Source organism: Trachinotus anak, unplaced genomic scaffold (genome assembly GCF_046630095.1).
Source record: "Trachinotus anak isolate AG129_WGS33_773 ecotype Australia unplaced genomic scaffold, CSIRO_AGI_Tana_v1 ptg000021l, whole genome shotgun sequence".
In the NCBI taxonomy this organism is placed as follows: Eukaryota; Metazoa; Chordata; class Actinopteri; order Carangiformes; family Carangidae; genus Trachinotus; species Trachinotus anak.
This window is the reverse complement of record NW_027273872.1, coordinates 2,657,967-2,674,826: the sequence shown is the minus strand read 5'-3', so window position 1 is coordinate 2,674,826 and position 16,860 is coordinate 2,657,967. Positions and strand designations below refer to the sequence as shown.

General features: G+C 43.1%; 2 protein-coding genes across 4 annotated transcripts in view; one reads left to right on the top strand and one right to left on the bottom strand.

Moving 5' to 3' along the window:
* Positions 1 to 5,779, top strand: part of drp2 (dystrophin related protein 2) — a 100,017-nt gene extending 94,238 nt beyond the window's left edge. For all 3 annotated transcript variants that reach the window (XM_071458484.1, XM_071458482.1, XM_071458485.1), the window contains 3 exons: positions 1,506 to 1,623; positions 1,759 to 1,845; positions 2,277 to 5,779. In XM_071458484.1, coding sequence (XP_071314585.1) covers positions 1,506 to 1,623; positions 1,759 to 1,845; positions 2,277 to 2,296 — 225 coding nt within the window. In that variant the 3' untranslated portion in view covers positions 2,297 to 5,779. The remainder of the gene's footprint in view (positions 1 to 1,505; positions 1,624 to 1,758; positions 1,846 to 2,276) is intronic.
* Positions 4,765 to 16,798, bottom strand: LOC139606372 (myb-like protein X). The gene is made up of 8 exons (XM_071458499.1): positions 15,768 to 16,798; positions 14,441 to 14,620; positions 13,881 to 14,069; positions 12,842 to 13,018; positions 12,141 to 12,282; positions 8,306 to 8,901; positions 7,485 to 7,626; positions 4,765 to 6,818 (listed from the first exon to the last, which is right to left on the bottom strand). Exons 1-8 carry the CDS (start codon positions 15,864 to 15,866, stop codon positions 6,097 to 6,099), a joined length of 2,247 nt encoding a protein of 748 aa, XP_071314600.1. The 5' UTR covers positions 15,867 to 16,798; the 3' UTR covers positions 4,765 to 6,096.
* Between the last annotated feature and the right edge of the window lie 62 nt (positions 16,799 to 16,860).

Genomic DNA, 16,860 nt, shown 5'->3' with positions numbered 1-16,860 from the left:
AATAAGAGAGGGAATATAGACCCACGAGACGTCATATAGAGCAGGTCCTCTGACAAAACCTAAAATGAATGAATTGATGATGGGGTTACACAGTATATGGCCTTGGCATTGGTCCAAACTGTGACCACCCAATTTACGTTCCATTCCATTCCTTGTTTTTGAGACATATAGTTCTCACAGTCTTTCATTCCTGGAATTGATACTGAACAGTTTGATATTAATTAACTGTGATTGAAAGACAGATATAAGTATTTTTAAGTAGAGCATCTGAGTTCTTCTTCCACCAGTGGAAACATCAAGTGTCCATTAACAGCATTTCTAACACGTAACTGCAGCTGCAGTTTGCATAAACGGCACAGAGACACAAGTTCAGTGTTTTTAAACTTGTGTATATGTCACAGTGTAAACATCCAGTATCACTGTGCTTCACATGCATTCTTTAAGTACAAAGAGGCAAAGAAGATGCATGCAAAAAGAATATAGAATATAGCAAAAAGGCAACTGAGTGAAAATGTCAAATTTGAACTTTGAAGCTATGATAAGGTACGATAGAAATACCAGCAGTCAGAGTACAAAAAAATTACAGTATCAAAGAAGTTAAGAAAGAGGATAAGCCTTAAGACACTGAGGAGTGTAATATAAAAGGATTTACTGCAGTCTAAGGGTGTGAGAAAGAGATGGATGGAAGAGTGGGAGCTGACACACAGTTTCTGTGTTACTATAATAAGAAAGTGTAAATTGTTAGCAGCAGGTGCACAGAAGAAAGAAAAAGCAAAGGGAGTGAGTGACAACAGGAGAGCGACACTGAGAAAGAGGAATAGGCTGCTTCTTCTTCAGGTTAAAGACTTGGAAATTGAGAATGAGGGGAGAGGAGTGTGTAGCAGTGGAGGGGTGGTTGCAGAGAAAGATGAGGTATATACATGGGCAAAAGAAAATGCTATTCAAATTCATATAATCATGTTCTCCCTAGACCAATATCACAGTTTCATTTCCTCCAAAAATAAAATCTGTAGAATCTGCCTTTGTAGTCTGTGGAGGTGTGTGTATGAATACCTCCCCAATCTCTGCAGACATCTCAGTTTTACTGCAGCTGCTGAACTTCTTGAGTATTACTACACTTGTTGCTAAAAACAATACAATATCCTCAAGGGTTACATTATGCGTCTCTGATTGTGATTTGAGGTCTCCTTTACCTCCGTTAATGTGTTTTCTACAATGCTGTAGAATGCTGCAGTGCAACTCAGACTTTTTATCTCTATCAAAGCACAAATCACAGTGAACCTGATGGGGTTTTTTTGCAACAGCTGTTGGACAAACTTTTTTTATAATTCTGCTGAGAGATGGCAATTGAGGACTTCTGGCTGAGTGCCATTAACCATCACATTCATTACTATGGGGAAGGCCAAATGCCTCTGAGGTCTGAAACATGATGGATGTAAGTAATTATTTGGATTGAATGATAATCAGTCTTTCCTAAAAAAAAAAAAAAAAAAAAAAAAAAACAGCCCAAAGATGATTCGGAGGCCAACGGATCAGAACCGTCAACCCTGTCCTCTCCTGTGTCTGGAGGGGGTCACCATGGGGAGCCGGCCAGCAGAGAGACCACCGACACTGAAGCAGCAGGTCAGCGATGGGCTTGACAGATGCATGCTCGATGAATGTGAAACCATGCATCCTCCTCTGTCATCCCACACTTATCCAGTCATAGAGCTGTAACATTTGTGTGTGTGTGTGTGTGTGTGTGTGTGTGTGTGTCAGGAGATGACATGGAGCACGAGCAGGACACAGTGCTGCAGCTCCAGGAGGTCATCGAACAGCTGAGAAACGTCTTCCCTTCAGAACCGGGTGAGTTTTTTCTCGGCTGCGTTCTTTGCCGCTGTAGCGCCTCACACTTCAGAGATAGACTCTCTGCTCCTCCATCACCCGCGGGAGAGTGAGAGATGGAGAGGAGAGCAAATATGAACTGCTGCGGGTCGATTGTCAGAGGGAGGGGCGGGGAGATTAAATGGCAGAGAGGAGGAGTAAGATTAAGAGAGACAGAGACAGTAGCACAGAGAGAAAGAGAGCGTCAGTGTTCACACACTTTGCAAACTGTCCTGTAGCATTTCAAACGCAGTTTCCCGGGCTGTCCAAAGTCTGCAAATTGAACAAAGAAAGGGATTATCATAATTATAGCCCTCTTCGTAAAACCAAGAACATGTTCTCAGTCTTGTGCATGTGTTCCAAAAATTGCAAAAGCTTTTCTTTTTTTTCCTTCTTCTATTTCTTCATTTCAGGCACCACCTCACACATCTAACACCGAGTGGGCCTAGGGGAGCAACGTGAAGGCCTGAACACCAGATGGCGGTGGGAGGAGCTCCGTACAGCTGAGGTCAGGCCACAGTGCACCAGGCCCTGTGACCACTGCAGCAGCTATGATACCCAGAGCTAACTCAGCCTTGGAACTTTGTGCACTAAAAGCCTTTTTCATGCAAACTGCTAAAGGCTCACGCTGATGTCCGTTTGGCCGGGCTGCGCTCCATAACTTCAGCGGCGCAGCCTGACAGCATGTTAACGAGCCAAAGGAAACTAATGTTAGCAGCAGGTCAGGGAGAGAAATGCCCAGCCAAGACACTGTGCTTACCAGTATCTGTGTAGTCGTTCGGAGGTGTGAAGCTTTATATCAGTCCACAGCACAAATTGGACCTTCTATGAAAAGAACTCTTAAAAAATGCAAAAAGGAATAAGAAGGATATCCCCTTGTTTTGTCAGAATGCCTGTACTGTCAGTGTGATTTCTCTTTTCCTCCTTGAATGTGTTATCATGGTTGTTATTTTTGTGTTTTTTGTGTTTTTTTTGTTTTTTAAGGGAGGTGGTGTGTGAAAGCTCGCTTGTGCAAACTAGATCAGGGCTGGGCTGACTGCATTTCATGTGGCTGCGTGGTGTAGATTGTCAGGGGGTTGACAGCACCCACAACGAGCTTATTTACTTTGCGAGAATGACACATCATCAGTTAAATCCATGATTTATTTAAGACAGCCAAAGTGCCCGCTAGCACAGCGCCTCTGTATGCGCACACTGTGTTCCTCTAATCCTCTCAAACTGCTTGTCGCTCTCATTGCTTGCGTCTTCTAAGTGAGCCCTTTACGCTCGTACACAACCACTCGCGCTCACTGTACGCACACACATACACACACGTCTGCTGCTGCTACATCCATGCTCCCAATTTATAATGCACCTTTCCCTCATTGTGCACAAATGCCTCTCTGCATGATCAATAGCACGTGCTGTGCTCCATCACTAAAAATACAGGCCACACGCACTTCCATAAAAATGGAAAGCCATTTCGTCTCCTCACGGGATTCAGACAAGCTCTCAGTTTTCAGCCAATTTGTGTTGTGACTGAAATTGGGTTTTGTTGGGGAAATGCCTTCAGATAAACATCAGCATGCAGGTGTCTGCTCTGAGATCTTAGTGTTCTCCTGTTGTGTGCAGAGAAAGAGAAGGAAAGAGCTCCTGGCAATGTGCTGCCAGGCTGAAGCTCTCTCTCTCTCTCTCTCTCTCTCTCTCCCTCTCCCTCTCTCTCCCTCTCCCTCTCTCCCTCCCTCCCTCCCTTTCTCTCTGTCTCTCAAGGCCAATTCCACACACTACAGGGGGTCACAAGGCACACCACCGCAGTGCAGTCCCACACTGACCACAGTAATCCCTCCTGTCCATGTACATTTGAAAAGAACAGTAGGTATTGACTGTACATGCCTCACTTTTCTCCCCTGCTAATGCAAACTTAATTGCTTTCACATTTACAAAAAGACGAATGCTTGAAATGGCTTAGCCCCCATCATATCAGGGTCATAGGGTGCGTTCTGTTCTAAACATAGCACAGTCATGTAATGCCTTAAATACAAACTGAATCCATATAAAACAAGAGTTTGTTTCTCTGAATTTTTTTTTATTTTTTATTATTGTGTCGGGAGTGTGTGTTTATGCACTGGACGGGCCAGTGGTTCATTTCTAGTAACATGAAGTGTAGAAAAGTGTGGATCACAGCACGTCAGCATCTGCATGTTAAAACCGGTAAAATGGGGCTTTTGTGAGTAAACCCATGATGCTGGGGATGCTTGGAGAGAATAAAGATGTGAGACACAAGAGGAAAGGGAAAAAAAAATCATTTATTGCTCAAGGGCTGGTGAGAGAGATCCACTTTGATGTGCCTGCCACAGGAAAATCTCCAGAAGCAGGACAAGAGGCTGCCTGAAACAAATAAGCTCTGGCTGGTTCTCAGCGATCATGCCGCCACATGCACACACAGAAGGCCGAGATATACCCAGTTAGGACTCATCCTAAACCTTAAAATGACACTCTGACCTCAGCATATGTGCTGCACTCACAGGATCCCCCTCAAGGCAAATAAACCTTAAATTTGACACTGTCCTCCTCAGCAGTCGCCGGCTGTTAGTTTTGATGCTGTTGCTAGGGAACTGTCCCCAAGTACGCAGTTCCACAGGTTTGTGAGTCGGAAAGGTGACGTGCCGTTCATAATACAAATGCTAATAGCCTTAAGGGAAGCAAGAGAGAGCATCTTGTTTCCCAAATGCAGCTCTCCTCTTCATCACTTCCACCTCCACTGAAGCCTGCCATTGTTTAGCTGCTGGAAATAGTCATTGTCGTTCAATGGATCCATCTCCGCACCAGTGGCGCTTAACAATTTGTTTTGTTAAAGCTCTCAGAACAAAGAGCAGCAGCTCAGCTTGTGGAAGAGAAAAAAAAATCCATGACAAGCTATTGTTTACTCATAGACGCTTATTTATTGGTATTCACACATCTCATTACACATTGATGATCATCCAGTGCCCTCACACTCTTCCTCTCTCCATACTTTTGTATGTTGGTACACAAAATGATGCAACACTGACAGCGTGTGAAAAACGAAGAGGGAGCATTTCCCACAGGGCTGCATGTCAACATTTGTTGTTTTTATTTTCTAGAGGAGGCAGAATGAAACAAATACACCACTAGGTGGTTTAATGACAGCGAGTTACATTAAAATACAGCAGTTTGTCCCCACGCTTCACTCTGCTGCTGCTTGACACCGGCGTCTAAACTGACTTTCATTGTCATCCAGCTGCATCTCTGTCTGACTCTGTGATCGTCTGAGGTCAGATCCGTGTACAAACTTAACACACTAACACAAACACACATACACACACACTGCTCCCTGTGGCGTGACTGAAGCTGTGTGATTGAAGAAAAAGGCTCTCCACAGAGGCAAGAGTCACCCCAGAGGACACCGCTATCGTTCTCCACACTCCTGTAACTGCATGTTGTCGTCCGAGAAGCTAACAAGCCACATCATTACTCTGCTGCCTTCACGTCTGACCCTCCCCTCCGTGTTTCTGCTATCATGCATCTGAGCTTCTAACAAGGACACATGTGCTTGTATGTCACCTCCCACATGACAGGGCAATGAATCACCTAACCTCAAACAAGGAGTTGAGAACACTAACACACATATATACACACACTCACTCATACATTACTGGTGAACTGAGGTGGGTTTATTTTTGTTTTTGTTTTAAAAATCACCATTAATATACCTCATTAATCATTCAAATATTTATTGTTTAATGGTTTTTGATTTTTTGTTGTCGTCCGGCACTCAAACACTTCTTGCTCTTTTCTCTGGAGTTTTTAATCTGTATAAAAAGTTTTCTGAAGAAAGGCTTTTTACTGTAATAACATGTGGGTTACTGGCTGCTTTCTACTCTTTGTGTACAGAAATAAAAACTTTGTATTTGGCAAACTCCCTGTCTGCCTGTGCTTCTTTTATGTGCTTGCAGTTATCCCTCAGAGAGCTGAATAATGAAACTTAACTCAGAATGGTGCCAAATACAGGCTGTTTACATGAATTTTTCTTCTTGTGTTTATATTTGGATTAGTATGTGGCAGAATCAATATTTCCTGTTGAGAGTTGAGGCCTGGCTGTTTATCACTTTCCTCCTGTTTCACCGTCTGCATCCATATTGTTTTTCTTTCTCAGTTTTAAGTCTATTCATCTCTCCGCCCTCACGCTTCCCCTGCAGCCTTTGGCCCTGCACAAGACAATTTCAGCCCACTGGTCTATTCTGATTGAGTGCCACCATTTCCTGTCTTATCACTGGTGGCTTTGTTCCCTTGGCTTGTTTTGTTTGGGCCCGCTGCAGCACCTGATTGGCATTTGACCTTCTTCCTGCCCTTATCGCACACTGATCTCTTGCTCACTACATTATCTTTGCCTGTGCTGGTGGGCACAGGATCACTATCTTTATCTGTTGTTCGATTATCTGCTGCTCCCTGCTCCTTCTCATGAACCACAACTCTCTCTATATTTTCATTATCTAATCCCGCTTCACTCGCTCTCCCACTCTCTAGCTCTTTATTACTCTGCTCTGCCTTCACATCTGGACTTTTCTCCGTTTTTGCGTCATCCATTCCCGCTGTCTCAGCTGAGGCGGGTTTCTCTGAGCTTTCCCTCTCCTCAGTCTTACTCTCGTCTGTCTTCTTCTCTGCTTCAGCTTTTTCCTCTGTGGCTTTTGATGTAAATTTGACATCCTTCTTTCTTGCTGCTCTCTTGGTCTTGCTTCCACCAGGCCCCCACTTCTCCTGTGTCGTATCCCAGTAAGTCTTCTTCTGGTGGGCGTGCATGGTGCGAATGCGCTCACCCAGCTTTTTCAGCTCCTGGCGGACGAAGGGTTTGAACTTTGGGTCCAACTTCTCCACCTTTGCAAAGTCCCTCCGAGCTTCATCCTCATTGCACAAAGCGGCATGTGCTTGCGCCCGCTGGTACACCGCTTTAAAGTTACCTGCAGAGTACAAGGAAAGACAATGGAGGGCTACAAATGACAGAAATATTGACATGGAAAAACCACAGGACGCAACAGGAGGTCAGCAAGAGTAACACTGGAAAGCATCAAAAAGTAAAAGTTCAACTTTAAAAAAAGAATTTGTTAGAGGTTGGATGAAATAACCGAACTGAGCACCAGTGGTGAGAAAGGAGACAAAGTGTAAGGTAAAGTTGGGAAAGAGAAGTAAATGAAGGGAAAAGGAAGCATAAGAGCAACCATTTCACATCAGCCTCAACTATAAATAATTCAGTCATTGCAGAAACAAAAAGAAAACAGTGAATTCCTTTCTGACTGTGATGTCCATGAGTGGGTGCCCGGGGAGCCAAAGAGACTCAGCAATGTGGTTGTGAATGTTTGGCTTCTTTCCATGGTAAACACAGAGATCAAGGCTTGTTGCAGTGTGAAGGCTGACATTTGCTGAGGGCCAGACATTTGTACCAGCAAGAGATCTTGATATTTTTAAGCTCAAAAAATGAAGGTGAGTAAGGGAAAAAATAAACCCCAGAATGTTTCTATACATATATATATATATATAAATATATAAAGAGGACATATTTTGCTATCAAAATACAACTTTGCTTCCTGCCCAACCTCAAACTCCAGCTTCACACTAACATAAATTACCTTTGTGCTTCTTCAGCAGTTTGTTGACGAGCTCCACCACCTGCTGGTGCTGTTGCAGCTCCAGCATGCACTGGCTGAGGTTGAGGGCCAACGGAAGACGCACTTTCTCCAGTGACTCCCAGTCCTCGCCCTGTTGATCCACCTGACGGGTCCACAGAGAGGACAAGATGGGTGGGAGGAGGAGGTGGTGATGGATGGCAGAGGATATGTTGAAAAGATGAGACAAGAATGAAAGTGCATCAACAGAGAGAGGAATGAAAATCTAAAGGGCTGGGAGGAAATGCTGAAGAAGATTGCATGTTGACAGACAGAGGAGGTGAAGGCAGGGGAATGTAAAAACGGGAGGAGGCGATTTGAAGATGGAAGAGGATCGGGCTGACGAGAAGAGGGAGTTTATTGTGTGTGAAGGGTGTGAAGGGTTAGACAGGGAGGTGTGGCAGCAGAGACGGGAGTTTAAGAAAGAGAAAAGAAGCACAGGCGAGCGCTGTCACAGTGATATCTCTGCGGATTGCTCTTATTTTTAGTGCTCTTTCTCTGCTCTTCACTTTGCCAGCACACCTACAATGCAACAGCTGCTCTTCAGTAAAAAACAAAACAAAACAACAATGACAGATGATTACAGTTTATGGGCTACAAATCCTTTTGTAAGACCACTTTCTGGCACATCCGACCATTCATCATGCTGAATGCACTAAACTGGTGGCTTTTAATATGGTGACAAACAATTCTGACGTCCATCTGGAAGGTTGTCATCACAACAAAAGGTTTTATATCACATTTCTTTTTTCACAAAACTTCCCTTTGTAACCCCGTACACTTGCCTTATTTTGAAGGAGGTCCACATATTCTATGGCCTCCTTAAACTTAACAGAAGCCTCTTTGAAGTGGTTTTCTTTCATGAGGAAGTTTCCTTCGTTCTGCAGCAACATGACCAGTCGTAACATCTGCTGCCAGTCCTTCCCCTCCGCTTTATGGTCGATCTCAGAAGAGCTGGCCTCCTCTTTGTCACCTGCTCCCTCAGCTTTATTTCCTCCAAGTTCATCTTTGGATGGAGATTCTTCTTTACCCTTTTCTTCCCCCACTTTGCTACTCTCTGTGGTCACACTTTCACTACCTCCTTGTTTTCTTTTATCTTCCCTCTCTTCCTTATCTTCCTCCTCCTCCTCATCATCATCATCATCATGTTCCTCTTCCTCCTCCTCTTTGCTCTCCTTTTTCTCCAGCATGTTCCAGTATTTCTCCTTCTCCTCCCAGTACTTCTCCTTCATGCGCTCGGACAGGGCCCTCAGCTCTCTGTTGACGAGAGAAGCCAGAGTGATGTCGAGGTTGGCCACCATGTTGAAGTCTCTCTGGGCCTCCTTTTCATTCCACACGGCAGCGTGGGCCTTGGCTCTCTTGTAGTAGCCCTTCACACAGTCTGAGGCACAGAAAACCAACAACACAAAAATAAGGGGAAAAAAAGCATGAAAAACAGTGGAGCTGCTGATGTCTGACCGAGAGATATTCAATAATAAACCTATTCTGGCTGCTGAGGCTGAGGTGGCAATTTGTCTGCATTTAGGACAGTGTGCAGTGTGTAGTCTCAGTATGTATATTCGCTACTACACATGCTGCATCTTACTCCTCACCAGAGCCTTATATTATAAAGGAAATTATCAACATCATTTTGGGATATGCACTTCTTTGCTTATTTAGATGAGAAGATTGACACCACTTTCACGTCAGTCTGCCACTTGGCTTAGCTTATCTTAAACTACTGGAAGTGGGGAAGCAGCTAGACTCTCTCTGTTCAACATTTACACAATCTGTGCACCACCTTCAAAGCTAATGAACACTTTATATCTTCTCATTTAGTCCGTTTGAGGGCTTAAATGAACAAGAAACCAATTCAGCATTTTATGGGTAGTTACTGTGCCTGACCAGGAAATACTCCACCACATAACATAACCCCTTATGTCAAATTGTCGTTTTCACACTTTGGTTTTTGTATGGATTAAACAAATGTGACACAACGTGTGGTTAGTGAGCTTTAGAGGTACTGATGGGCAGATTTCGTTGTCTCTGGACAGACCCTGTTTAGCTGTTTCCCCCTGTTTTCAGTCTTTGTGCCAAGCTAAGCTAACTGGCTGTCGGCTGACGTGAATTTCCCAAACTGACAAATTAATCGTTTAAAACTTGTGGACAAACAGTCACAGACATGTTCACACACATACACACACTGCAATGCCTCTGGTTCAGCAGAACAGGCCCATGTGCTCGGTTTAGATATCCACTGATGGTTCCATTTTTCTGTTCCTCTGCATTTAATTTCCCTCTACGCTAAATCTTCATTCAGCCAACACTTAAACAGATTTCTTTGTGGCCTCTGGCAAGAGCAGAGACACTGCAGTCAGCCATCACTGGGCGCTTTTCTAACTGGGTTGAAGGGATGAAACAGTGGCAGAGTGCCTGACTTCAACTGATACAGACAACATAATAGTGATGACAAGAGAAACAACAACAGGGAGAAGAATGGAAGTAAAATAGAGAAGAATAGGAGACGAAAGTGTGAAAAGTGGGGGAAATGTAGTTAAATGTACAGACAGAAAAGGGAAATAGCGAGAGGCTGAAAAGGGGAAGAGGGAGCGGTGGGGCGATGCTGGTGTGAGATAACGCCTTATGAAGAGGGCTGCAGCTTTGTGACGACGGCTCGAACTGGGCCAGTGGAGCTCAGAAACTCCTGTCCACCATTTCCACCATGTCGTGTCACTCTCATGCTCACTCACAAGCACGCTCGCGCCCTTCCTCCTCCTGCCACGTAAGCTCATGCACACACATCATACAGGCGCACACACATTCACAACTGCACACACAAAGACAAATATAAAACTGGGAAAACAGGGTGAGGGACAGAGAGTAAAATAAGGGCTGCCTCGGTGGATCCTGTCTCTGGGCGAGGGGCATAATTCATAAGGCTCTGAGGAGGAGACTGTGCCAGCATGTGAGCTCCTCTAGGATTACATGAGTAGCCATGGGTATGACAGTACAACTCCCAGGGATGCTTCGACCGTAAAACCTGCAGTAATGTCAGCCTCAGCCCTCCTACACACTCTCCCTGCATGCACAGCGTCAACGTGCATCAGACCCTGACACGTCAGCTTTTTACAACTTTTTGAAATTACCGTTTGTCACGGTGTTTATATCCAGGGGTGGAAGTGACTCAACGCAGGCCTTTATTTTACTCACTACTGAGCAGCTTTTCATGTGCTCCTTCACAATGAATAGTTTGACATTTTTGGGAAATACTTGGGGAAATTATTACAACTCCCACATTATTCTGTTAAATATAATGCTAAAACCAGGATGTGGTTAGCTTAGTTAATCTACACACTGGAAACAACCAGCCTCTCTTTGTTGAAAGCCTGCCTGCACCTTTAACTGTTTCTAGTCTTTGTGCTATGCTAAGCTAAGCTAAGCTAAGCTAAGCTAAGCTAAGCTAACCAACTCCTGGCTCAGTGAGCATTAATTCAGCTAAAAGCTTAGAAGCAAGCAAAAGCAACATGAGGCTTTATCTTGTTTGTTAAATTTGGAAACTAAAGTAGTGTAAAAGTGTAAAAATTATAAGTTGACAGAGCCGACAGTTAGCTTAGTTTAGCATAAGGACTGAAAGCAACTAGGGGGACACAGCTAGCCTAGCGCTGTCCAAAGCTAACAGATATCTGCCGACCTGCACCTCTGAAGCTCACTGATGAAAACGTTGTATTTTGTTTGTTTCATCAGTAAAAAACCTGAAGTGTAAAATGTTGTCGGGTTGGGCAGAGTTTTGCACAGCCTCCAGCCTTCATGCTAACCTGAGCAGCACCTGACAGTTAGCTTAGCTTATCAAAACAGCTGCAGCTTCAGAGGTGCTGGTAATCAAATTCTCTTATTTCTAAAGAGCCATGCTCGCTGTTTCCACTTGCTTGCAGTCTTTATGCTAAGCATCTCCTGGCTTTGCTTAATATTTAATGGATATACATGAGAGGGCGATTGATCTTATCTACCTCTTGGCAAAAAACTTAAGAAGCATATTCCCCAAAACATCTAAATCTTCCTCAATTACAAATTAAGCTTTTTACTTTTTTATGTTTATATTTTTTAATGGAAACCCATCATTGATCTTAGGCACATTTGAGTGAAAATGCAAACCATATGCACAGTGCATTACCAAGCATCTTTGCAGTTTTAGATTTGATTTTAAGAGCAAGCCTTGTAAAAACATTTCCCTCAAAATTAAGATTTCAATTCAATTATTGCTCTATAAAGATTAAGTTCAAGTATATGGTTTTAAAGATCTGCAAACATTTTAAATAGTAATGACACTGAGAGTCTGGGCACAGCAGCAGCCTGGAAGTTATGTGAATATACACATATAGTATATTTGCTGGTTCAAATCCCTCAGGGAAAAAAGTGAATGGCTTCCTGCGCTGTTGAAGTGACTGGTAGCGCCTGCGAAGCTGCTCAGCTCAGGGGTTTGTCAGAGTGATGCAACTGGGTGAATGTGAAGCTAGGTGACACTGGGGAAGGAAACATCTGCTTAGTCAACTCTCCCTGGGAAATCAAAGGGGTCTCAGTGCCAAGAATAATTGATTAGTAATCATAAGACATCCTTACAATTCTATCCCAGCAAGCCTTTACCTTTGTGTTTCTCCAGCAGTTCGGTGGTGTGCTCTATAACCTCATAATACTCCTCCAGCTCCAACATACACTGGCAGTAGTTCAGCTCCAGAGGGATAATCATTCGACCCAAGTTAATGTAGTCTATGTCGCCCGGCATTTCCTAAACACACATGCACAGATGGAAGAACAAGAGGATGATCAGTGGTGTTGTGTTGCTTGGCATTTCCTACACAGATTTTAATAAGTTATGTGGAACCAGCAGGTTTAAATGTTTTCATATGCAAGCAGAGCTTCACTAGCTGTTTGCTCGCAGACCAACTATCTGTCAGCCTCCACCATCAAACTTGTGAATATGTCTAAAGCTGCCAAAAATCACTCTCACACACAAAAGAATCCAGCATGCTCTCTTATCAAAACATCTCATACACAACTTGTTCTTCCACCAGTATTCCTCCATCTTTACACCCCCCTCTCATCATAGACAGTCCTTCACAGCTGTCTCTCTCCTCTTTCTTTTCCCAGCCCTCCCACTCTATTGCCTGTAATCAAGGACACAGTGAAGCAGAGCAAAACAGGAGAACAGAGATCTCCCGCTGGAAAAGAGCAGGAGCTGCATGTCCCAAAAACCTATAATCCTGAGAAAATGTCAAAATTCATATGCCTGCACATCAGTAGTTTCGCCCCGCCATTCGATCTTTCCTCCCCCATCCTTTGCTCACTCTGGACTGGACTGTTTTCAGCAGCAGGACAGCCTCTTTGTATTTGCTCGCGGCCTCTCTGAATTGTCTCTGCTTGACCAGCGCGTTGCCCTGCATGTGGAGAATCGGGACCGTCTGCAGCTTCTCATCCTTTTCCATCATCCAGGACTCTCTGTGGTAGGACATGGGATCTCCAACCTGGAGGCAGCAGGGGCAGGAGGAGAGCACGACAGAACAAAAAAAATGTTTAAGAGGAGAAAAACTCCACTGATAGAAGCACAAGTGAATGCTACAGTTGCAGTAGTGGAAAGAAACTAAGTACATTTACTCAAGTACTGTACTTAAATACAATTTTGAGGTACTTGCAGTTTACTATTTCCAATTTATGGTGCTTTGTACTTACTTCTGATCCACTACATTCATTTTACAGGTATATTTAATAGTTATTTTGATTTTACAAAACATGATCATCTTTAGAAACATGATGCAGATTCAAGGCCCTGCATACCCACACTAAATATTATCATGTGCACACAAGGTTTAAAAAATGATGAGTACTTTTATTTTGGATACCTAAATTATATTTCGCTGTAATAACTCATGTACTTTTACACAGAATTTTGAAAGCAGGACTTTTTATTTTTATATTGTGGTACAGCAACTTTTACTTAAGTAAAGGAACTGAGTTCTTCAGCCACCACTGAGTAGTTGCCAGCTTATGCACAGAGAAGAATTATGAAACTACTTGAAACAGGGAGGACGTTAATTTATTGCTGCCACTGCTGGACCACCTGCTGTGTTTCAGACTTGTTCTGGATAATATATTATTTCAAAGCTGAATGTTTCAGGAAGACGGGGACTTGAGTCTTGTCATATCTGTCAAGTGATTGTAGAAAATCATGTGTAGAAGTGTGTGAGATGAATAGGTAAATCTTACATATTTTTATTTTTTTTACCGTCATGTTCATAGATGCTAAAATCTAAGAAAAGCTGTTAACTGAAAAAATGAGATGTCTCTGCTCTCCAGTTTGACATACAGTATTTTTCCACTGGTGCTTACCTGCAACAGTTCCATGATAAATATAAGTGGTTGAGGAGTTCTCATTAGCTCATCCAGCTCTGGGAAGCCAGTGGAGTGATAGTGGAACATGTTTCCCATGCCACACATGTGTCTTTGGCCCTCAAGGGGGTCTTTCCCTTGAGCGATCAGCCTCATTCCCTTGGACACAATCGGGTAGAGCCCTGTGTGCTGCAAAATGAGCGAATCCACAAAAACATAAACAAAGGGTCTGCAACAAGACATAGTAGCACTGAGTCATGATAACCCCCTGGTGCTGCCAGCCTGTGCCAATCAGTCCTACAAGAAAAATGCAAGAAGTATTCTCAATTTTACTTGCAAATTACATTTTTCCCCAGAAGAAAAAACACTAAAATTTGCACAAAAAGATTGCTCTGTTTGTGTTTATAATACTCAGCATGGAGGAGGCTACAGGAGGTTGATTCATGTGCATCATAATGAGGAGCAAAAGCTTCCCTTTCTCGCTCATGAACACTCATTAGGACCTCTTATAGGGTCTTAATATCCAAGTGTGTGTGTGTGAAGTCTGGAGTTCAACTCACAATGGCATCACACCAGAACTCAGCCACCTCCCCAACCCTCATGGATGTGAGCAGGGTCTCCCAGACTTCCATCTTGAACATCTTTCCGACAAAAATCTCAGCTGCCCTGCCAGCCAGCCGACTGTCATCGATGACCGTCCGCTCGAAGTTGTCCAGCAGCGTCTGGAAGTGGAACACCAGCTTGGATGGGAGGAGGGAGTCGAGGGACAGGAAGATTTAGAGAGTGCAGATTAATGATTAATGATTTTGTTAAAAGTACATAAAAAATCTAATATAAAATACTTTTCAGGAAGTCCGTGAATCTGTTTCCCCTCAATTGCAAATGTAAATTTTTTTCCACTGACAGTGAACCTGAAAAACCTTTTAACCACTAACTCAGAGATGATTTTAGTGTGTTTCTCAAAAACAAAGCAGTGGCACGTTTGATGTGCAGAATGTAGTTTCTTTATCTCACTTCATAAGTCACATACAGTGGGAAACTGTTGTTATTTTATTCATTTATGTATGTGTTTATACAAATATATAGATGTCTGGATATGTGAATATTTAACTCGGACAATGTGCTGTTGACAGTTTTCTGATTGATACCTGCATTTTTTTCCATTTTCTTGTCATTATTCTTGTCTTTATTTATTATTATACACAATATTGACTTTTAATCTAAATTCTGTCATGATATATTTAAGAAACTGATTACACAACACAGACATGCTGGTTTTCATCATGTGTTCTGTGCATGTGTAAGACTTAAAAAGCCTTACCATCACCATGACTGTAGAATTGTGTTAGCTTCATGTAATCTTCTATTTATAGCTCAACACATTGTGCATAATGATCTGATAACTGTGTGAGCCACTGGTAATCACCTCACAACACACACACACACACACACACACATTGTAATATAGACACACAGGTAAATGGAAATTCATGCTGGCATCGTCATGGAAAATGTTTGTCACAGTGTCCAGGCTCGGTGCCATATGGCTGGATGTGACTCGGAGGGAAAAAAGTTGGCGGCTAGCAGATCAGTGCATGAGCAGAAACACTGTGCCAGACGTGGTGCCAAAAAACATGTTGCAATTTGGTTGACCAAATGTTTGCTCTGTGTGAAAGAGCCAGATACAGAATAAATTTCCTCACTTCATGAATAATTCAGCAGAATCTAATTGAAGTGGGCAATCCAACACGCACCTAAAAGAAGGCATTTTGCTGTGGAACATTAATTACATCACAATAGTGATTATGCAAAGAATCATTGTTCACAACATATTGGATTTTAATCTAGTATTATTTAGATCATCAGGTTTACTGTGACTTTGACTACCTTTGTCCCAGATGGAAAGTGTGGCAGCGGTCCTGTGCCTCCTGCCAGGATCTTCTTCCTCACCCCTGGATGGTTGAGAAGGTACATCTCCTCCATCATCTCTCTGCCTTGACCAGTACCAGACAGAACAGTGTGTGTGTGCTGGAGATTTCGCCTTTCCTCCCTAAGTCTGTGTTCTTCTGGCTTTCTAATTACCCTGTGGTGAGTGTCTTGGCTGGTTAGCTGCTCTCTGACAGATGGCAGGATTAGGCAGGGTTTGGAGATGGCCACTTTAATCTGAGGAGCTAATCCCTTGCCTACCCCTGCGATTGGTGCAGCACTCCCTGCAGGAAGGAGCGGGAGAGGCGGGGATGACCACCAGAATCATGTGGCCGAGAAAGGCCCAGATCTCTCTCGAACAAGCAAAGATCATTCTGGAGGGAGAGTAATCTGATGGCGTGAGGATGGTTTAGTGATGCAGCTGTCCGGTCATGGTGAGAGGCCTATGGGCTGCATCAGGACAGGAAGTAGCCTTTACACCTCGAGTCACAGTTAGTACTTATGGAGTAAGTAAGTAAGTTATGCTTCGTTTTACCTGTAACCACACCCAACAGTGATGTCATAGGGTACTTTAGTACCCTGTAGTAGTATATAGTAAACCAAAAGAGGTCAGCAAACATTTTTCTTCCTGTTAAAAGGGAGTTTTTCCTCCCCCTTGTTGCCAAGTGCTGCTCTTTGTGGGACATGTTGGGTTTTTCTCTATAACAAAGTCTCGACCTTACTCTGTAAAGTGCCTCGAGATTATGTATATTATGATTTGGCACCATACAAATCAAATTGAACTGAATAGAACTGAATTATCTGACCAACAGCTGAAGTCATTTCATGCTTGAAAAATGACTTAAAATAAAATATTACATAATTATATAGTATATATAAAATATTTGCTGGTTAATGTTGTATGACCACCTTCCTGTACAGGTAAGATTCCCATGTCAACTAATTCCTTTTGCTAGAAAATATTAACACAATATTAACACTACACAATTGTTGCAATGTAGCGTAGATTCACCCACCTACAGAAAAGAGATGTTAAAGATCAGCATCTCACTGC

Excerpts from the sequence above, each read along its gene's own strand:
- LOC139606372 (XM_071458499.1), bottom strand. The coding sequence starts at position 15,866 with ATGATGGAGGAGATGTACCTTCTCAACCATCCAGGGGTGAGGAAGAAG. Across the intron at positions 14,621-15,767 it reads ACTTTCCATCTGGGACAAAG|CTGGTGTTCCACTTCCAGAC; the intron begins GTAGTCAAAGTC and ends CTCCCATCCAAG. Across the intron at positions 12,283-12,841 it reads TGAAAACAGTCCAGTCCAGA|GAAATGCCGGGCGACATAGA; the intron begins GTGAGCAAAGGA and ends ATGTGTGTTTAG.